The 19,401-nt window shown below is 53.4% G+C and overlaps 2 protein-coding genes across 3 annotated transcripts; one reads left to right on the forward strand and one right to left on the reverse strand.

The window, feature by feature from the left end:
• Positions 1–1,438: 1,438 nt before the first annotated feature.
• Tst (thiosulfate sulfurtransferase) lies at positions 1,439–8,862 on the reverse strand. Its single transcript, XM_036208408.1, has 2 exons — positions 7,668–8,862; positions 1,439–1,907 (listed from the first exon to the last, which is right to left on the reverse strand). Exons 1-2 carry the CDS (start codon positions 8,260–8,262, stop codon positions 1,609–1,611), a joined length of 894 nt encoding a protein of 297 aa, XP_036064301.1. The 5' UTR covers positions 8,263–8,862; the 3' UTR covers positions 1,439–1,608.
• On the forward strand, positions 8,626–17,248 carry Mpst (mercaptopyruvate sulfurtransferase). Of its 2 annotated transcripts, none has more exons than XM_036208406.1 (3): positions 8,626–9,219; positions 12,364–12,985; positions 16,641–17,248. In XM_036208406.1, exons 1-3 carry the CDS (start codon positions 9,139–9,141, stop codon positions 16,937–16,939), a joined length of 1,002 nt encoding a protein of 333 aa, XP_036064299.1. In that variant the 5' UTR covers positions 8,626–9,138; the 3' UTR covers positions 16,940–17,248. The 2 variants fall into 2 exon arrangements, with proteins under 2 accessions (XP_036064299.1, XP_036064300.1); XM_036208407.1 differs by lacking the exon at positions 8,626–9,219 and adding an exon at positions 9,281–9,303.
• The last annotated feature ends 2,153 nt before the right edge of the window (positions 17,249–19,401 follow it).

Here is a 19,401-nt window from a genome sequence, read left to right on the forward strand (position 1 = left end):
CACCTCTGCCCATACACCCCACCCATGGCCCCAGCTAAGCCCAGTGGCCTCAGGCCCTTTGTATTAGCTCTCCCTCCAACGCCTCCTCCTTTCTCCAGACACCTTCAGGGCCTGCTCTTGAAAGCTGCTTTGAGATTGTGCTGGCAGAGCAGTTGGGATGGGAGGAGCAGGAGAGGGCCACTTGTCCTTTGTCCCCAAAGTTGTATAGGTCCATCCAGGTTCTGAGAGGGGGAAACTGGCATGGGAGGGGGAGAGTGATAGAGATGAGGTCTAGCCTGCAGCCTCAGAGCCCCTCCCCAGGAGCCCTCGTCCCTTCTTGCTCCAGCACTGTTAGGCTTCCTCCTCAACAGACATAGTTCTGGCTCTCCGGGGCCCCTCTTTCCCTCTGCAGAAAGAGCCAGATCTCCAGTCAACGGGTCCTGAATTCCGCTCAGGACCTCAAAGCTAGTTTTTGTAAAACTCAAAATGCATCAGCAGTGGTCCTTCTGTGTCTTCAGGAAGCCCTCACCTATGGTGGCTTCCTGCTACTATACTTGCCAGGCTTGCAGAACCCTTCAGTGGAGCTGTCCCTGCCCCCCCCCCCCCCCCCCACCGCCATCATCCCCAGAGGGTCTATTCAGACTGAGCAAGTGATGGTGCTTCTTTGGAGCCTTTGAAAGGCTAGCTTCTTTCTCCCTCCCCACTCTCGGGGACTGAGGCCTACAGAGAGGGCTTGGTACTGGGCTAGTCTTGGTTTCACCCCTCTGCCATCCTCATTCTCCTTCATACATCCTCTCAGGTAGGTCCCAGCATCCTCTATGGCAGAGCATCCCCGACTAGTGTTGTATGAAAGTCTCCGGGAGTGGTGTGTGTATGTGTGTGTATGTGTGTGTGTGTGGGGGGGGGGGGGGGGGGTCTCCAGAGGTAAATATAAGACACATGTTTGGAATAACAAACACTTGAAAGGTCCCTAAGCCCCTCCCCAGCAGTATAACAAGGAGTCAAAAGTGCTGGGGACGGGCACTCGCTCCATCAGAGCTGCAGACTTTCTTAGACTGTGGAGCTCTCCACAAGCTGTGTGGAGAGGTCCAGGGCCACAGCTCCCGTGAGTTGTCATCCATGTTGGGGCGAGCTTTGGTGATGCAGCAGCTGCTGAGTTATCCCTCCCAAGTAACCCCTCACCCATGCTCCTGTGAATAACCCCAATAAAAAAACCCTTGGTTCACCCAAGTTGGACACCGGTGCAGTGGTTACTTTGGTGTGACGTGGGTTCCCTTTCTGGGATGAGTAGATGTGCGTGTCGTGTCTTCTTAGGGAAAGTCTGCCATATAACACAAGAGGGGGCAACCAGCTGCCTTGGCCAAGACCAAGTCCAGGCAACAGTGTCCTCTGCACAGCCAGCTCGGGTGAAGGTCAACGAAGGTAGGGGATGGAACCCAGGGCAAGGAGGCAGACACACTTCTGAGAAAAGGCACTTTATTCCGGTGTGGTGGGAGGAAGGCACTCACAACAATTCTAAAATCTTGTCAACCTGCATTGCCTAAGAAGGGTGAACCCATAGCAGGTCACACTGGCCTCACTGAAGGGAACTGGCTGAATGTGGTGTGCAAAGGAGGAAGCCTTGCACACTCAGGCCTTCCCACTCTTCCCCTGGGACACTCGGGTCTCCGGGGGTGCCCTACGGAACCACTCCGACCAGGAGCCATCGTAAACAGCCACATCAGGCTTGCCACAAAGGTAGGCAGCCAGGGCAACATGGCAGGCAGTGACGCCCTTGCGGCACGTGGCGATGAGGGGCTGGGAGAGGTCCACCTTTTTGTCCTGGAATATGGCACGCAGCTCCTCTGGGCTCTTCTCAAAGCCATCTTTGGTCAGGAAGTTCATAAAGGGCATGTTGACTGAGCCGCGGATGTGGCCCGAGTCCAGTCCTGAGTAGCAATAGAGGACATGGGTTAGGGGAGGTAAGGGAGTGGGAACTAGAGTACCCCGGCCAGCGGGGTTTCAACGGGGGCAACCCACCTGTGGGAGTGAATGAAAGGGAAGGACAACACGAGAGACTGACAGCAAGACAGTATTCTGATCAAGCCGCCAAACTTTATTTTCCTCCGCATGGCTTATATAGCATAAGAGGGGAAGGGGTCGGAAGGAGGGAAGGGGAAGGGACATGGAAGGCGTGCAGAACGCGGGAGACGTGCAGGTCATGCAACTGCAGGAAGTCCGCTAAGGTGACTGGTCAGGGGCCATTTGTTCTGTTGCTAGGCTACTTGACTATGGAATGCTCTTATCTTTGGGAGCCTCCGGTTAGCAAACAGGTGTTATTGTTCTGGGGGAGGGTGGTGGGCTTATGACTTGTTCTCTGGCTTAGCTAGTACTTTCCATGGTTCATGTTTGGTTCCTGAAATCTTGGTCCCTAACATCTCCCCTTCTATACATATAGCAAAACAAAGAAAGGAGGCCCAAATGTTTTGCTGTGACGGGGGAGGGGTGACAGAGGCTCCATCCTTGATACTAAAGGACCTGGGGCCACCACCAACAAAAATAATGTCTTTGCTCTCTTAGCAACTCAGTGTCTTGCCTGCTCTATGTATATCCAACACGCAAGCTGTAAGACCCAGACCTGCAGCCCCTGTCCCATGACCTATCTCAATGGAAGGATATCCCAAGTCACCTCTGCTTGAGTGGACATCTGCACACATCCTGATTTTTCCCTACCTCCTGCAAATTGCCGCTGCTCTCTACACCTCAGGTTTTCTCACCCGTGGAATGGGCTCGGTGTAGTGAACATCTGTCTCCTGGGATTACTGGGTAGAGCAGGTGGGATGAATTTACACAGAAGCTACACACTGTGCTGACTGCTGAGAACATGGTGATGAGAAACTATCCGGGCCCTCCTGGACAGCGGTTTGCAAGAGTATATGGAAGCTGGCTGGCTTTGTGAGCCATTAAAGAGACTCGCCTGTAAACCTATTTCACAGGTGGAAACACTGAGGTGTGCTGACATGAAATGGCTCCGCTAAAGACACAAAGAAGGACAGGCAGACCCCAGGACCACACCCAGTCTTGATGCTGCTGTGAGGCACTAGTTGTGAAAAGAGAAGGGACCAGGTATTAGACATGTGTTCAGGTCCTAGCTCTGCCACTTACTACATTGGTGACATTAAGTAAGTCCTATCGGCTCTCTGCACCTTAGTTTCCCTATGGGGAGTGAGTGCTCCTGGGTGAGAATAAAAGACATAAAGACACTATTGGACCAGGTGGTGGCGGCAGTGGTGGCGCACACCTTTAATCCCAGCACTCGGGAGGCAGAGACAGGCATTTGAGGCCAACTTGATCTACAAATTGACTTCTAGGACAGTCAGGGCTATGACACAGAGAAACCCTGTTTCGAAAAACAAACAAACAAACAAGACAAATATTGAACCCTAATGGATATCTCCCCCCTCTCTGTGGCTCCCAACGCTGTGCTCCATCTAGGTACAGGGGTTGTGCCGTCCCCTCCACACACCTCTGAAGCTTAAGCAAGAGCAGAGCAGAGGTGGGGCAGGCTAGGGTCCCTTCTAGAACACACCCAGTCCTAGAACACACCCAGCATGTGTGGTAGATATGCATGCTAACACACATCTGCAACCCCTGCGTGCTGGAGGCTGAGGCAGGAGGATCGATAGTTTGAAGCCAGCCTGGTCTATACAGTGAGTTACAGGTCAGTCAGGGCCATAGAGTGAGACCTTGTTTGAAAACCATCAAACCAATAAAAGGGGAGGGCCCTTGCAAACAACAAAGATGGACCGTGGCCGGCTGATAACACGTTATCAGTCCCTGCATGCTCAGCCATTTCTCTCTCCCTTGTGCACCCTGCACCCCTCCACACTGAGACAACACTGAGAGCGAGGCCCATGACACAACCGCTCCATCTCCTCAGCCTCCCCAAATCCCCAGCACCTTTAAACTTGGGCCATGGGGCAGGACAAAGACAGCATGGTGGGCATAGAGGGAAGGGGAAGAGAAGGCTTTGATTGCTATGAGCAAGTCACATCCCAGCACTGAGCTGCATCAGACAGACAGGAAGGCTGGCCCTCCGGGCCTCAGTCTCCCCTCCTGTAGGTAAAAGGTTCCAGTGAACTCTGGAGCACAGTGGGTACACGGTTGGTCAGTGCAGCAATGTGGGAACCCTCTCGCTCAAAAGAAGATTCTAGAATCACTAGCACAAGCAGTCCTTGCTTGCAAAGGGCATTGACATCTAGAGATGTCTTCCTGCTGTGGCCTGAAACCAGCTATGTGTAACCCTGCTAGTGGGGAGCAGCTGACCTATGAACATCAACTGTCAGGTTACAGCAGTTTCCCACAGGCGTTGGGGAGCAAGGCCATTTGTACTCAGGCCTCTGAATGCTGTTTTCTTCTTGTCCATGACACACCAGTTTGATTGTTTTCTTGAGTCTATAAAGGGGGCCTTGTCTGAGTAAGGATGAAGCCAGGGATGCTGGGAAGCCTTGGCTCCCGCCTGAGGAGGCAGCAATGGCCAGCTCTGCCAAGAAGGCTCAGGGCTCATCTGGGTTTTTGTTTGTTTGTTTGTTTGTTTTGCTTTGATTTGCTTTGGGGGGGGGCAGCTTAAGGACTACACCCATGTGGACATGTGCATGGAGATGAGAGGATCACCTAGGCTAATGCTCCCCATTGGCCCATCTGCCTGGAATTTGCTGTTTGGGGGAGGCTAGATGAAGTGAGCCCCAGACATCTGCCTGTCTCTGCCTCCCCAGTGCTGTAACAAGCGTTAGTCACCTGGGTGGGCTCAGAGGATCTAACCCAGGTCCTCACACTCCTGAGGTAAGGACTTTACTCACTGAACCATCTCTCCAGCCTCTGCTTGGGGACTTTAAAGGAACAGAAGCCACAGCCTGTGGGAGAGGGAGAGCCCAGGGAACCCATGGGTGGGGCCAGAGAGCTCTGGAACACTGCCAAATGGAGGAAAGGGCTTTCGGCCCTTTTGTACTCCCTCCCACCCTTCGTTCAGGCATCCCCTCCCCACAATGGGCCTGCCACTGTTCAGGCAGCTTTGGGCAACCAGCACCCCAAAAGTGGGTTCTCTAGAGAACTATATCTCCCTCACCACACCGAAGAGACTTTCCTCCTAGCTCTAATGGGAATCCCAGGCTAGAGAGAGGCAGTAACTTCCCCAGAGGCACACAGCAGAGGTATGTCGGATTCCAAAGCCTTTGTTTTTCAGTCACTCTAAGCTCCCCTGGAAAAGAAGGCTGAGGCAGGGGAATTAATGAGATAACTTCTTGTGTTCCTCAAGAAGTCTAGGAATCTGTGTTCCAGCTTTGTTTTAGGAGATTCAAGTCAGCAGGAGTGTTAAGATCCCTTAAACCATGGCTTAAGATAGGCATGTCTGTTGGAGGCCAGGAAAACCTGTTTGGACCTTTCTTGCTCCCCCCACCCACCCATCCTCGAGTTTGCTCTGGCTCACCCCACCCTCCACAGCAGCCATAGGCAAACCTCACTTTGGTGCCTGTAGCCCTGAATGGAGCGGGGCCAGGCCCTCAGCAAGGCTACTGCACCCAGGGGACTGCAAATCAAAGTACTCAGCACAGATCAGCACCCTCCCCCCCCTCATCCACTCCCAGGGACATGAGGATGGGGGAAAAACCAACACACTCACCACTACACAAGCTGAGCAATGGAGAAATGAGTGATACCAGGCCCAAGCCTAGCATTCCCATTTTATAAATGAGGAAAACTGAGGCCTGAAGAGGGGGAACAGTCTGCTACTGGCAAGGCCTCCAGAGACCCCTGAATTCTAAAGTCCCTCTCTTTCTCTATGATTCTTCCTACTTACTCTGAGGAACATAGGTTACTTCTCTCCTCAAAAGACTGGTTTTCTCTCCGGTGGTCACACACAGCTGCACCTGAATATTCTTTTATTCTGCACACTCAACTCAGGACCCTGGAAGGCACGTGAAGGCCCAAGGGGAAGGTGATTGCTCCTAGAGGACAGGAAGTAGTCATGGGGTCTCTGAAGACTTGTTTTCCATTTCACTCCCTTTGGGAACATTCCAAGTCAAGGCTTCCCCACCCCACCCCCAGGTTTTATACCCGGACTTCTGAACCTACAGGAACCTCGCTGAACCCATCCCAGGCAGCAAACCATGACCTTGGCAGCATGCACTTATGTCCAGCAAATCCTCTAATAGAAGGGGGCAAGTGGCCCATCCCCTACCCGTCTAGATGGTCCTGAACTTTGCTCGACGCCTTCCCCTCTAAAGAGTCCCTCTTCCCACTTGCTGCGTGGAATAAAAGCCGTGAGCGTGTGGCGGGGCTGGGGACCTCTAACTGTTTATGACTGGGAAATGCAAGGCCAAGCATAGCTGATACCCTCCACATAGGAGTGGCTGAGCTGGAAGGAGAAGCCAGGCTCCCTGGCACTCCAGAGCAATCAGAAGAGATAGGAAGTGACATAGAGAGGCACTTTAGAGCCCAGGCAGGTGTTCCTCTTTCCAAACCTGTTTTCCTGTCTATGAAATGATGGGAACGCTATGTTTGGGCCCTGTATCACTCATTTCTCAGTTTGCTTTCCAGGCTGCTGGGAAAGCTCCCCAGCCAGCTTCCCTCTCCCTTCCCCCAGCATAAGTTCCAAGAAGAAAAAGCGCCTTGAGCCAGGATCAGGAGGGGCTGCAGTGATTCCATGTCCAGGGTCTCTGGAAAGTACCTAATGAGTGTGAATCTTTCTCTCCTGACCTTCCCAGAGCAAAGTAGGCAGGGACATCAAAGGCCTGGAGAGGGACGGGGGAGCTCTGCCCACAACTAGATGTGTGGCCTTGACCCGCTCCTTCCTGTGTGCCTCAGCTCTCCTCTGCCCAAAGGGGTAAGACGGTTAAAACAGTGTTGCCGACATTGGCTGGCAGAGAGGAAGAGACGTTTTGCAACAAGTTAGGCAAAATGTTACCCAGAGTTAAGTCATACCCCGCAGGACTAGGAAAAACTAAGAGCTGGGGATGCAGGCCACCAGTCCTGTGCTCAGAAGCCTCTGGAAGACAGCGTTTCCCCCCGGAGGCTTTTTCTGACTCCTCAGCTGTGCAAAGTACTGGGTTCAAATCCTGACTCTGCCATTTAACTGACCAAGTAACAATGTCCTGGTATCTCATCTTCCCATCTAAGTTAGGGGTATTTCCTTGTATCGATATCCCTGGTACAAGCTAGCAACTGCTGTAACAGCTCCACAGATAGGCTGCAGCTGCTTGTTGAGGTATGAATGGGAGCTGCCTTTCAAAACAATAGTCAGGGGCCCAGAAGAGCTCAGGGAAAGTCCCTGTTGGTGTTTGAAAGGATTTCTGGAATCCAGAGGGTGTGAGTGTACTTGTAGACCTCTGTACAGCTCTGCAGATGATTGCTTGGGGGTAGGACACACTTTGATACATCCTAGTGCATGTGGGAGAGCTGGGAGAGCTGGTTCTTGGGAGTGGACATGGATGGATGGCCCCCAGTCACCTCTCCTGAGGCAGACAAGCTTCTTAGCAGCGCACGGCTATGGGCACACTGGGCCCTCCCGTCTCAGAGCTGCAAAAGCCTCCAAGGCTGACTTCCATTTTACAGATAGAAAGACAAGTCTACCTGGAGGGGCTGAGGGTCCCAGCTATTCTGATTCCCCATCCTCTTGTTGACAATCCTCTCCCAAAGGCCACAGGGACACCTACCTACTATATCGGGCTCCGGTTCTGTGCCCAGGTACCGTCCTTGGGCCCGAGAGTCCACCAGCTGGAACCTTTTAGACTGGAGGTTCTCCAGGACCTGCTCATAGGTCTTGAGCAGGGAACGGTCCAGTGTGGCCTTGAAAACGGCTGGCTCTGGCCGTGAGGGCTCAGATGTCACTGGGTGGCCTTCCTTCAGCCAGTTCCGGAAGCCACCATTGAGCACTGATACCGTGCGGTGGCCGAACACACGGAACATCCACCATACTCTAGGTGCATAGAAGCTGCCCAGGTCGTCTCCATCGTACACCACCACGTGTGTGTCGTTGCTGATTCCCAGATTGCCCACGTAGTCCCCAAAGTGGGCCTCACTGGGCAGCATCATCTCATAAGGCGAAGCAGTGTCCCGGCACTCCTCTATATCAAAGAAGGACGCTCCAGGCACGTGGCGTTCCTGGTACTCTTTGCGAGCCTGGCGGGTCCCTGGGGAGTACCATGACGCGTCCAGCACCCGAAGGCTGGGCCCCAGGCTGCCAGACCGAATGGACTCCGCCAGCCACTTGGTGGAGACCAGCGCCCGGTAGAGCACTTGGTGAACCATAGTGTCAGCTCTGCGTGTCACCTGGCGCGGGTGGGAACCAGGAAAGACACAGGCCTGAGAGGACTGAGTGCGGGGGGCGGAGCCCGGGAGGCGGAGCTGTTGTCCCCACTACACTTTCCCAGCGTGCAATGGTAACTATACACAGAGCTAGACTTGGGGGACTGTGGGATAGCTTTGTACATTCCCTAGGGAAAGCCTGCTCCGCCCCTCCTACCGCCCCGGCTCCCTCCCAGTCTGGTCTCAAGAAGAGCAGGTGGGCGTGGCCAAGAGCTTCTGAGTGCTCTTATGGCCTCAGCTGCTGGGAGGGCCTGGCTCAGGACCCTGTCTGCCAGGATGGGGAGAACACAGGTCCTAAGTAGGGAAAATCGCCCTTGGGCTTCAAGTCCCATCTCCGGGGCGAATTAACCACTCGCTAGCCATACTGTTTCCGTCCCCTACAGCCTGGGTTCTCTGGCTTCTAGAATGCCCAAGTCCGCTGAATGGGTCCCAAGCACCCTGCCCTGCTTTCTCCGCCAGGATCCTCCCCTGGGCCGCAAGTAGCCCAGCTGGCAGCACCATCCTGAGCAGCCCGCTGCATTCACTCTCCCTAAAAGCTTCGCAGGCACTGGCCCTTGCGTTCCGGAGAAGCTGAAGGGTTCAAACTCAAAGCCGGGAGTGTCCCCCAGTGGCCCGCACCATTGTGCCGCCTCCCATGGGGGGACTTCTCTTGCAGACAGTTGGGACTTCGAATAGCCTCTACGCCTTCTCATGGGAACTCTGTTTACTCCCTCTGGTGTCACATTTTTCACACCCATAGGGACTATTGGAGGCTAGAGGTGACATTGGGGCAGTGCACAACCCCGCTGCAGGGAGAGTGCGTCCCCCGCAGCCCCGGGAATGGAAGGTGCAGCCAGAAGCGGCTCGGAGTGGCCGAGGCAGTGGGCCGTGCCCAAGTCTCCTCCCTTTGGCTGGCCGCAGGTTGGTGGCGGAAGGAGGGGACCGCTGAGGGCGCGGGGAGGGGGTGACATGGCGGAGCTGGGAACCGGGGAGCTCGGAACCCTGGTATCTGCTGCCCAACGCGTCCTATTTGCTTTTCTGTGAGGGAGGGTGCTTTTCGGGGTTGCATAGCGTGGTACCACGCGGGAGTGGAGGAGGGGACACAGTCTACGAGAGAAGAGTTTCCAGGGCGCCCCTAATTTGCCTTAAGGGGAACTGTCTGCGACTGCTTGTGACCGCCTGTGGGTCGGGGTGGGGTAAGAGTTAGGTGGGTAGCAGTGGCTGGCTCGGGTTTGGGATGACCTGGTGTCTCCTGAGAAAGTAGGAAGGCCCGCGAGAACCAACAAAGCCATTCCGAGGGGCTGTGGTGAGAAGACCCAGTGTCCCACCAGGCGAGAAAGTAGGGGAACACACTGGAATGAAATGAAACCAACTTTTACCAGGCCCGCCTGCGGTGGCACGGCCTTGCCGACCCTGCGAGTTAGGGCTGAAACTCCTTCCAACAGGGGAAACGGGTACAGCCGGGAGGTGCCTGGGCGCTGTGGTGGAGTAGCTACTAATTTCAGACCCGAAGCCCACAGCGGCGAGAGCTACCTTGGTTTACCTGCCTGTCCTTGAAACTTTATGCTTTATTTATTAATGGCCTTGGGCTTCAATTTTTACCACTTCATTGTAAATTTATGTAAATGCCAGTTGGCAAAATATCTGGAAACAGATCGTGGCTCTTGCAAAACGGCTGGACAATACCTCTACAGGCTATTCTATTCCCCTGGAATGCTTTTCTCTTGACTCTCCTTCCCCTTTATGGAACACTGATCCTGTCCTGAAGTACTGTCACTGTAGTGTGTTGCATATATTCAAACACTGCTTAGCATTTTCCCAGCATCCCCTGAGCCTTGAGCTTGTCAGTGGGGAAGAGAAGATGCCAAGTGGGTCCAGGTGGGGAGATGCTCTAGAGCCTGAGCCCCCTTCATGGGTGCAGTGTATAGACTCACACTAGCCCTAGGGTGGCCTGGGGCAGTACTGTGTGTTCTGAAAGTCCTCCAGAGAACCGCTCTCCCCTGGGATCCTGGCCCACAAAGGAACATAGTCTCTTTCCGGTTTCTGCCCCTCAGGGACACACATTAGCCTAGCCTCTCTGACCCTCTTTCTGCTGCCCAGGGTCCTTTGTGAGAACTGTTAATTGTGTTAATTATCTGTGTCAGTTAATCGGGGAGGTGGGGTCAGGGGACCTCAGACCTCTGAAGCCTAACCTAACCCCCTGGAAGTCTTAAGAATCTGCGCTGTAGATTAAAGAGAGTAAAGGAAGAAATTACAGGTTTTCATTTCACTGCCCTAAATGTCACTCAAAGAAGCTGTATATGTATATGTATATGGTGGTCCTTCCATTTTCATTTTTAAATCTCATTAAGAGGTGGGTTTTGGAATCTGGTATAAGCTTGCAATTCCCCTACTCTGGCAGCTGAGGCAGGAGGGATGGTTTCAAGTTCCAGCATAGTTTAGGATACAGAGTGAGACCCTGAAGGGGGCAGACACTGTGCTGGGGACATAGCTTGCTCGAGTGTTTGCCTTGGAAGCACAAGTCCCCAGAGCCTACATAAACAACACAGGCATGTTGCAGGTCTGTAATCCCAGCACTGGGGAAGGCAAGGCAAGTAGATCCTGAGGCTCAGTAACCAACCAGCCAAAGTGAGTCCCAGGCCATAGAAAAACTCAAAAATGAAATAAACTAAAATGGCTAGTGCCTGAGGACCCATCTGACCTCTGAGATTGTCCTCTGCCCTACACACGCACACACACACACACACACACACACACACACACACACACCGGTTGGAAGCTCCAATATAAGACACATGACCCAGGAACCTTCACACACCTACATGAACAGCCTGCCTGTGCCAAGGCATTTGTGCCTACTTTAGAGGGCTCTCCAACTCCCAAACCAGAGTTGAAGAGGCAAAATTCCTAAGAATATGGGAGTAACGGAGCTGCTGTGCTCCCACCAGCCTTGGCTTGCTTGCCCTCTACACACACACCCTCCTGCACCCCACTAACACATCTAGTTACGTCGCAAATGCTGGAGTCCAAGTCTACCTCCTTATTCCTGCCCATGCCATAAGTCAAAATGTGCTCTGCTCCCTTTCAGAAGTCCACCATCTTCTCCCTGCCTTCAAGGCTGAGGTAGAGGCCCTGGTGCTCACACTGAACTCCAGAATTCCTCACTTGCATTGTTGCTTGAGCTGCTCTGGGGCCTACCAGAGGAAAGGCTCCCAGCACAGGGCCTAGGCCAGTGACCCAAACCTACCCCACTGAGTATTCACGCTGCTTTCTTTTGTCTGTTTCTTTACTTTTTTTTCTGGTTTGTTGGTGGTGGTGGTTTGTTTGTTTGTTTTGTTTTGTTTTTTTAAGATGGACTTGCTGAGTAGCCCAGGCTGGTCTGGAACTTTTTATGTAGACTAGGCTGGCCCTGAACTCAGGTCCTCCTACCTCAGTCTCCTGAGTATTATCGGAGGCACAAGCGGCCACACTAGGTGACTCAAAGCACGTCTAGAAGCCTCGGTGGCTTTCAGAAGAAGGTGACAGTACCAAAATTCTTAAGGCTGCTCCTTCAACAGGTTGGGGAGAGGCTACTGTGGCAAGTGTTGTAATATATGAGGATTAAATGGCACTGGGCTAAGGGTGAATTCTGGTTATTGTTCCTATTGGACTCCTACAACCGCTCAATGAATGAGTGAACCTGATTGGCTGCGAAGCTGGTCTGCATCTTAGAGAAGGGCTGAAACTTTGGCCTTGTTTGCTTTACTTAAGGGCCAGTTTGGCCTGCCCTGGCCCGACCCTGCCCACCGCATGCTGGGTAAGGAATAGCGAGTGAGGGGTGCGTACCACCCTCCCCTGGCGCCCATGGTCATAAAGTCAATTGGAGCTGTGTATGATTCAAGGCCTGGCAGAGGGAGCCCCTGAGTGATAAAGCCTGATCCTGGCTTCACCCCGGGTCTTTCAGCATTCTTGGACTCTGCTCTGCCGGTGCTCAGGCTCCACCTCCGCCGATTAGCACACATGCCCCAGCCAAAGCCCCTGACAGCAAGCCAGTCTCTCGATTCTGGTATCTCCCCTGTCTTGCAGGCCCGCAATCCTAGCATCCCGGAGGCCATGGCCGCCCCGCAGCTTTTCCGAGCGTTTGTGTCTGCGCAGTGGGTGGCGGAGGCACTGAAGTCCCCACGCGCCTCGCAGGCACTGAAGTTACTGGATGCCTCCTGGTATCTGCCCAAGCTGGGCCGCAACGCGCGACAGGAGTTCGAGGAGCGCCACATTCCAGGCGCCACCTTCTTTGACATCGATCATTGCAGCGACCACACATCGCCTTATGATCACATGCTGCCTAGCGCCGCGGACTTTGCCGATTACGCGGGAAGCCTGGGCGTGGGCGCCACCACGCACGTCGTGGTCTATGATGGCAGCGACCAGGGCCTCTACTCTGCTCCGAGGGTATGGTGGATGTTCCGTGCCTTCGGCCACCGCTCCGTGTCGCTGCTGGACGGCGGCCTCCGCTACTGGCTGAGCCAGAAGCTGCCAATCAGCTCCGGCAAGAGCCACCCGGAGCCCGCAGAGTTCCGCGCACAGCTAGATCCCTCCTTCATCAAGACTCACAAGGACCTCCTGGAGAACCTGGAGGCCCAGCGCTTCCAGGTGGTAGATGCCCGCGCAGCTGGCCGGTTCCGGGGCACCGAGCCAGAACCCCGAGATGGTAACACGCTGGGGAAACCCGCAGAGCAGGGCGTGGGGACAGGCTGGTGTGTGCCCCTACACAGCCTAGCCTTGTGCTGGCCTTTCAAAACACACAGAGCAGGAGACAAGGGTTGGTTACTGGGCGCCTCATCCTGAGCCTCTTGCTTCCTTCTTACAGTGGAGGCCACAACAGTACCTCATGGTTTCAGAACTTTGAGCACAGGTTGCCTAAGTACCTTGAGAATCCAGGGCGCCCCTGTATGAGTGTGACAGCCCAAATAACTCTGCAATACCCTGCTTGTGAAAGGCCACCGCAAAATAGCAAGATGCAGCCCCCAGCTGGTTTAGGACGGACCCAAGCTTGGTCTTGATGAGGTCTGGCCTGCAGCTCCTGAGTTAATGGGGTGCAGGATGTCTGCAACTGCCACCAGAACTGCTAAGAGATTCCAAGAGGGGAATAGGGGGTGTATTGCCCAAACTGAGTCAAGCTGAGTGGTTGGTGCTCTGGGTGAGGGCCAAGCCAGATAGATGCCTATGGCCTAGGCTCTTCCAGAAAAAGCCCCGTGTGGTGTGGGAAGAGAATCCACAAAGCAGACAGGGCTAGAGCCGTGCTGGTGTGAGCCTTTCAAAACTCAGAGGAAATAGGTACGGCCAGCTTTCAGTACCTGTAGACACCACATCCCTGTGTGTAAACAACCTCGGAAAACAATTTCTCTTCTCTCTGTACCGAGAGTGCTGTTCCTTTTCCTGTCATTATCCCTGAATGATACAGTGTAACTGCATATGTTCGATGCTATGATAAAATGGATATTGAAAGTAATCTAGGGATGGGTGCAGCGGCTCATGGCTGTGATCCCAGCATTTGGAGGCTGAGGCAGGTGAATCATGAGTTTGAGGCCAGCCTGAGCTACATAGTGATTTCCAGGTCAGCCTGGACTACAGAGTGAGATCCTGTCTCAAAACTTAAAGGGAAGAGAAAGGAGTGGGCGAGAATCTAGAGAGGTTTTAAATGTTAGGTGTGTGGAGGTTGCATGACAGGACGCCATTTCATATGACTGGGTGTTCTGGGGGTCCTGGCACCAATTCTCCTGAAACTATGGAGCAATGCCTGTACTGCCATTGCACAGGTGAGGGAAATAACCCTGCAATGGCTGCCTTGCCCGAGGTCTCCGGAAGGAGCTGCTCTGGATTCAGACTTCTTGCATTGTTAACCACAGCGAGCAACCAGTGATTTCCCTACCATCTCTCTCCAGCTTGCTAGGGTGTAGGAGCTGGCCATAGCCCCGGAAGCTCCCCTATGCCCTCTCTAGAGTACTTTTAAAGTGCTCAGGCTCACAGCGCAGCCTGGCAGTTCAGGACCTAGCACTGAGTCCAGAGGTGCTTGGGGACTTCCAAGCCTCCTGCCGCCTGGAGTCCTGCAGAACAGGACTGCTGTGTCTCCAGCTCCAGGAACCTGCAGACCTACCCCCACCAGTTTTGAACCTACTCAGACAGCAATTTCCCATGGTCTAGCCTAATGAGGGTGCCCCCAAACTCAGTCCCAGGGGAAAAGCCACACAAGGCAGCTGTGGGTACAGGCTTGGGTCCAGAGCCCCATCTCTGCTCGTACTTTCTACACAGCAGCTGGCAGGTCACCTAACCCCTCTGGACGGTGGCCCTTGAAGGCGTACGATGAGGGCAGTAAATGGGAGAGGCCATAATGGGTGATATGATTGCATAAAAGAGCAAACGTACCTCAATTGCCCAGCTCTGCACACACACGCAGATCAACTGTCCTCACGAGGTGGGGGAGTGGTATCATCAGCATTTGCCTCTGTGCTCAGGCTCCTTCGGGGGTTTCTAGGGTGTCCTACCATCACACTTACTCCTCTGTGAATGGGGGGAACTGCTGAGAACCTAGCAGGCTAGTTAACATGGCTTCCAGGCTGCCAGGCAGGAAGGCTTGTTAGCTTGTATCGAAAGCATCACCATTTCGACTCCACAGCCCCAGATCTGGCCAAGCACACCTGTAATTTACCTCTTCAGTCCAGCAGGGCAGGGTGCATGTTTTGCTGGGTAAAGCTGGAGGTGTGAGGAAGCCCTGACTTGATTCATCCATAGCATCCTGGCTCAATAGCTTGCTCCTATTGGGGCCGTGGGAAGGGCTGCGCAGGATGACTTTTAGGAGGCCTACTTGGCTGGCAATGACCGACCTACCGAACCCTCTCTAAGCTCAGGAGCGCTGTTTCCCACCATCCTCTGAGGATAGAGACCGATGTGGACCAGCAGCTCACACCAAGACCTGTCCCTCCCTGTACAGGGAAACCAAGGCAGAAGTTTCTAACAGCCTCATTTCAGAATCTAGGTGGCCCGGCTGTGAGGTTTCATTCTAATGGGCGTCTCAGCCCTCCTGTGGAAATGAGACATTAGTAACTTCTGGCCGAAAGAAAGACAAGGGCAAAGTGTGCATTGGAGCTCTTGGGACTTGGGAGCCGGGAGTAAAGTGACACTCCTAATTAATCCACACTTTTCTAGTTTTGCTGGGGTCCTCATCCATCAGACTGCCTTTTTTTTTTTTTTTTTCACAGTCTCACGTAGCCCAGGTTGGCTTCAAACATACATGCTGTACTGTAGCCTAGAATGACCTTAAACTTCTGATCCTCCTGACTTCACTCCCCAAGTGCTGGAATTACAGTCAGGCATCGCTAGAATTGCTTTTTGAGGTGCTGAGGGTGAAACCCAAGGCTTCATGCATGCTAGGCAAGCACTCTGCCAGCTGAGCCTCATCCCCAGCGTCAAGACTGAATTCTAAGAATAAAGTCTGATTTCCCCTATGGCCAGACCGGAGCCCAAAGTCTTCTTCCGGGCACACTGAGGTATTCCTCCTTAGTGTCTGAGCCTTGGTGGCCATGATGTTTTGTGCCTAGTTCCAGGGTTTCTGGGTCCTTCCTGCCTTCTATGTTCTCAGTCCCACTTGTCAGGCCCCCTGACTGGTGGACTTGTGCTCATCCTGGGAGAAGGCTCCACCCTCCCTAGACACTGAGACCTGCTCCATGGTAGCACGGGCTAGGGTGGGTACCACTCTGTCCACCCACTGCTAGCTAGAACTTGATACTCTTTGTGCCTTTCTCTCCTTGGGTAGGGGTGTCAGTCATTTCTTTCCGGTAGACTTTGGGTGGTACTGAAGGAGAAAACGCTGCTGAGGTGGGTCCAGGCACTGTCCTGCACAAAGCAAGCATTCAGCCGTGTCAGCTGTTCTGATGACTTCTGCTATTTTTATGCTATAGCCCTAGGGCATTTTTGTCACACACTAGCAATTATCTGGTTATTGCCTGTCTGCCCTGTATACCGACTCTAGGCCTCCAGATGCCCCAAGTCATAACTGGACAGAGGTCAAGTGTATTGCTCTGCTACCCCCAAGGTTCATAGTCAGGAAGCCCAGGATCTTCTGCGGCTCTGGCGGAGTCCAGGATTCAAACTCTAGCTAGCAATTAGCTGAGTATATCAACTTTGGATGTTACTTAGCCTCAGCTTGGCCATCTGTGTAGTGGGGTGACCTAGCACTGGTAGTTGGAGGATAAGATCAGACATTGGAAACACATTTGGCATTCTGCTGCAGTGGGAGGCTTGTTATCACAAATACCAGCAACATTAGACATCACTCACACCACTCTCCCATGTCTTCCTCTGTGCAGGCATCGAACCTGGCCATATCCCTGGCTCAGTAAACATCCCGTTCACTGAATTCCTGACCAAGGAGGGCCTAGAGAAGAGCCCAGAGGAGATCCGACGCCTGTTCCAGGAGAAGAATGTGGACCTGTCCAAGCCCTTGGTAGCCACATGTGGCTCCGGTGTCACAGCCTGCCATGTGGTCCTGGGGGCCTTCCTCTGTGGCAAACCGGATGTGCCTGTCTATGATGGCTCCTGGGTAGAGTGGTACATGCGTGCCCAGCCTGAGCATGTCATCTCCGAGGGCCGAGGGAAGACCCAGTAAGGTCAGGCAGGACACAGTACAGCTCAGGGGACATCTGACCATCATGGTGCCAGCCTGGTGGCTCCGACTCTGTTTTGCTAAGAGTCCTTCCTCAGACAACTCAGGTGGTGTTTGGGGTGACATCCAAGAGACCAGGAGTTCCAATGACTCATGGGCACCCAGTGAAGTTAGCAAAGCAGGTGGCAATAATAGGGTACCCTACCCAGGGGTGGGAGGGAGGCCAGACAGCAGACCAGCCTTCATGGTGCTAAGCTGGGCCCTCCTCCCAGCTTGTTTCACTGTTGGGAAATAAAACACCAATCACAAAACCTTTGTGGCTGTGAGATTATCTCAGTTTCATGAGGAGCCAGGGATTCATGAACACCCAGCAGAAGTTTTGGTTCCTCGGGAGGAACCACTGTTGCCTTCAAATGATGCTGGGGCCCCCGGAGACCCTGCTCCCAGACGCAATGACATACTGTCATCTGCCTATTATCCTGGAGTTCGCCCTCTGGCTTCTGGGCTCTTCATTGCTACTTCACTTGTATGTGTGTATGCATGTGAGTTTGTGTGTGTGGATGTGTGTGTGCGTTGAGATCAGAGGATAATAATCTGCTGTTGTTTCTCAAGCACCATCCGCCTATTTATTTATTTATTTATTTGAGACAGGGTCTCTCATTGGTCAAGAACTCATCAAGTAGGCTAGACTGGCTGGCCAGCAATCCCCAGGGATTCACCTCTGTCCTGCAGTGCTGGCACGGCACACACACACACACACACACCACCACCACCACCACCACCACCACCACCACCACGCCTGACTTGTTTTCCACAGTTCTGAGGATCGAACACAAGTCCCATAAGCCTGGTTGAGTCTCCACAGCCCTGCCTTTGGGTATCAGGTAAAGCTGGCTGTGACTCATCTGGGATCCCACAGGGAGCCTTCTACACACAGGTCCTTTCGGGAGAAAGATGGGTCCGCAGCTCAGGAAGCTGTTCCAACCTTGCCAGAGCATTCTGAGGAGGGGCTGAGTCTAGGAGGAGAATCAGGCCCCAAACCGTAGCAGCTTCCACTCAAAGCTGTTCTCTGAACTCATGCTATAAAATAAAGTTTTTAATGTAATAAAAACGTTTTAATGGAGCCAGTGAGATGACTCAGAGGCCATAAAACCTCATGACACCTGAGTTTAATCCCTGGGACTCACGAGGTGGAAGTAAACAGCTCTAGAACGTGATCCTCTGACCTCCACACGGGCACTGTGGCATGTGCACACACACACACACACACACACACACACACACACACACACACACATACACACACACACACACACACAGTCCTCTGACCTCTACATGGGTGCTGTGGCATGTGCACACACACACACACACACACACACACACACACACACACACACACACACACACACAGAGATACACACAGACACACACACACAGTCCTCTGACCTCTACATGGGTGCTGTGGCATGTGCACACACACACACACACACACACACACACACACACACACACATGCTATCACAAACTAATAAGTATGTAGAACTCATGCTATAGGTGGACTCAGGGCTTTGAGCCTTTCTGCTCCAGGGAACCAGCCTTACCATTGTTCCAGACTAGGGCTCCATGTGCTACTGTCTGTATTTATCCTCTGGCAGAGTTGAACACAGTTGTCTAGAAAGCTCCCTTGGTCTGTCAGAACCTGGGTCACCCTTTCCTGATTTTTCTGCCCCTTCTGGCAGTACAGGGAATTGAACCCAGGGCCTTCCCACTGTACTACTAAGCTAAGCCACAGACAGACTCCTCTCCCTATCTTCCCCCCCAACCCCGAATGCTTTCCCAGAGGCACAGGCTAGCACCATGTCGGTTGCTATTAGGAATGTGGACGTGGCACTGTCTATTTTATCTTCTGGGAATAAACCGGAGTGAGGCAGTACTTAACTGTGTACTTCCAGAAGAGCTGGACGCAGGCCTTGAATCCTGACTCTGAGTTCCCTTTCCGCCAACTCTCCTAAGACACAGCACAGGGCGAAGACAGCATCAGGCTTCTTGCTACCTCCAGCAAGAGCTCTCTAGGACACCCGGCCCTCCCTAGCCCCTGCGCCCTGTTCTATAAAGTAGGAACCCCGTTTGCTTCAGAAGAGGGGAGTCAAATGGGAACCCAGGCCAGAGACACAGCAGGCTTGCACCGCTGCTGTGAGGACATCCTATGCCCATGGGATGCTCAGCAGCATTTTGGCCTCTGCCCACTGGATGCCAATTGATGCCCGACACTCTGAGGAGAAAACACGACCTCACAAACAAAGGACACCTGACAGCAGCAGTCAGGAGCATCGCAGGGGGAGACACCCCCCAGGCCCTCAACTGATGTCAAGCCCCCTACCTTCATATCCAAGTCCCCCGCCCCAGTTCCCTGCCTGCAGGCATCCAGCAAGCCTTGCTTTCTCAGTTCTAGGAGAGACATGAGC

The sequence above is a fragment of the Onychomys torridus genome, chromosome 16 (genome assembly GCF_903995425.1).
Source record: "Onychomys torridus chromosome 16, mOncTor1.1, whole genome shotgun sequence".
NCBI lineage: Eukaryota > Metazoa > Chordata > Mammalia > Rodentia > Cricetidae > Onychomys > Onychomys torridus.

Coding starts and splice junctions, on each gene's coding strand:
- Tst (XM_036208408.1), bottom strand. CDS start 8,262: ATGGTTCACCAAGTGCTCTACCGGGCGCTGGTCTCCACCAAGTGGCTG. Junction 1,908..7,667: donor ACCGGAGCCCGATATAGTAG/GTAGGTGTCCCT, acceptor ATTGCTACTCAG/GACTGGACTCGGGCCACATC.
- Mpst (XM_036208406.1), top strand. CDS start 9,139: ATGGAAGGTGCAGCCAGAAGCGGCTCGGAGTGGCCGAGGCAGTGGGCC. Junction 9,220..12,363: donor CTCCCTTTGGCTGGCCGCAG/GTTGGTGGCGGA, acceptor CCTGTCTTGCAG/GCCCGCAATCCTAGCATCCC. Junction 12,986..16,640: donor CGAGCCAGAACCCCGAGATG/GTAACACGCTGG, acceptor TCCTCTGTGCAG/GCATCGAACCTGGCCATATC.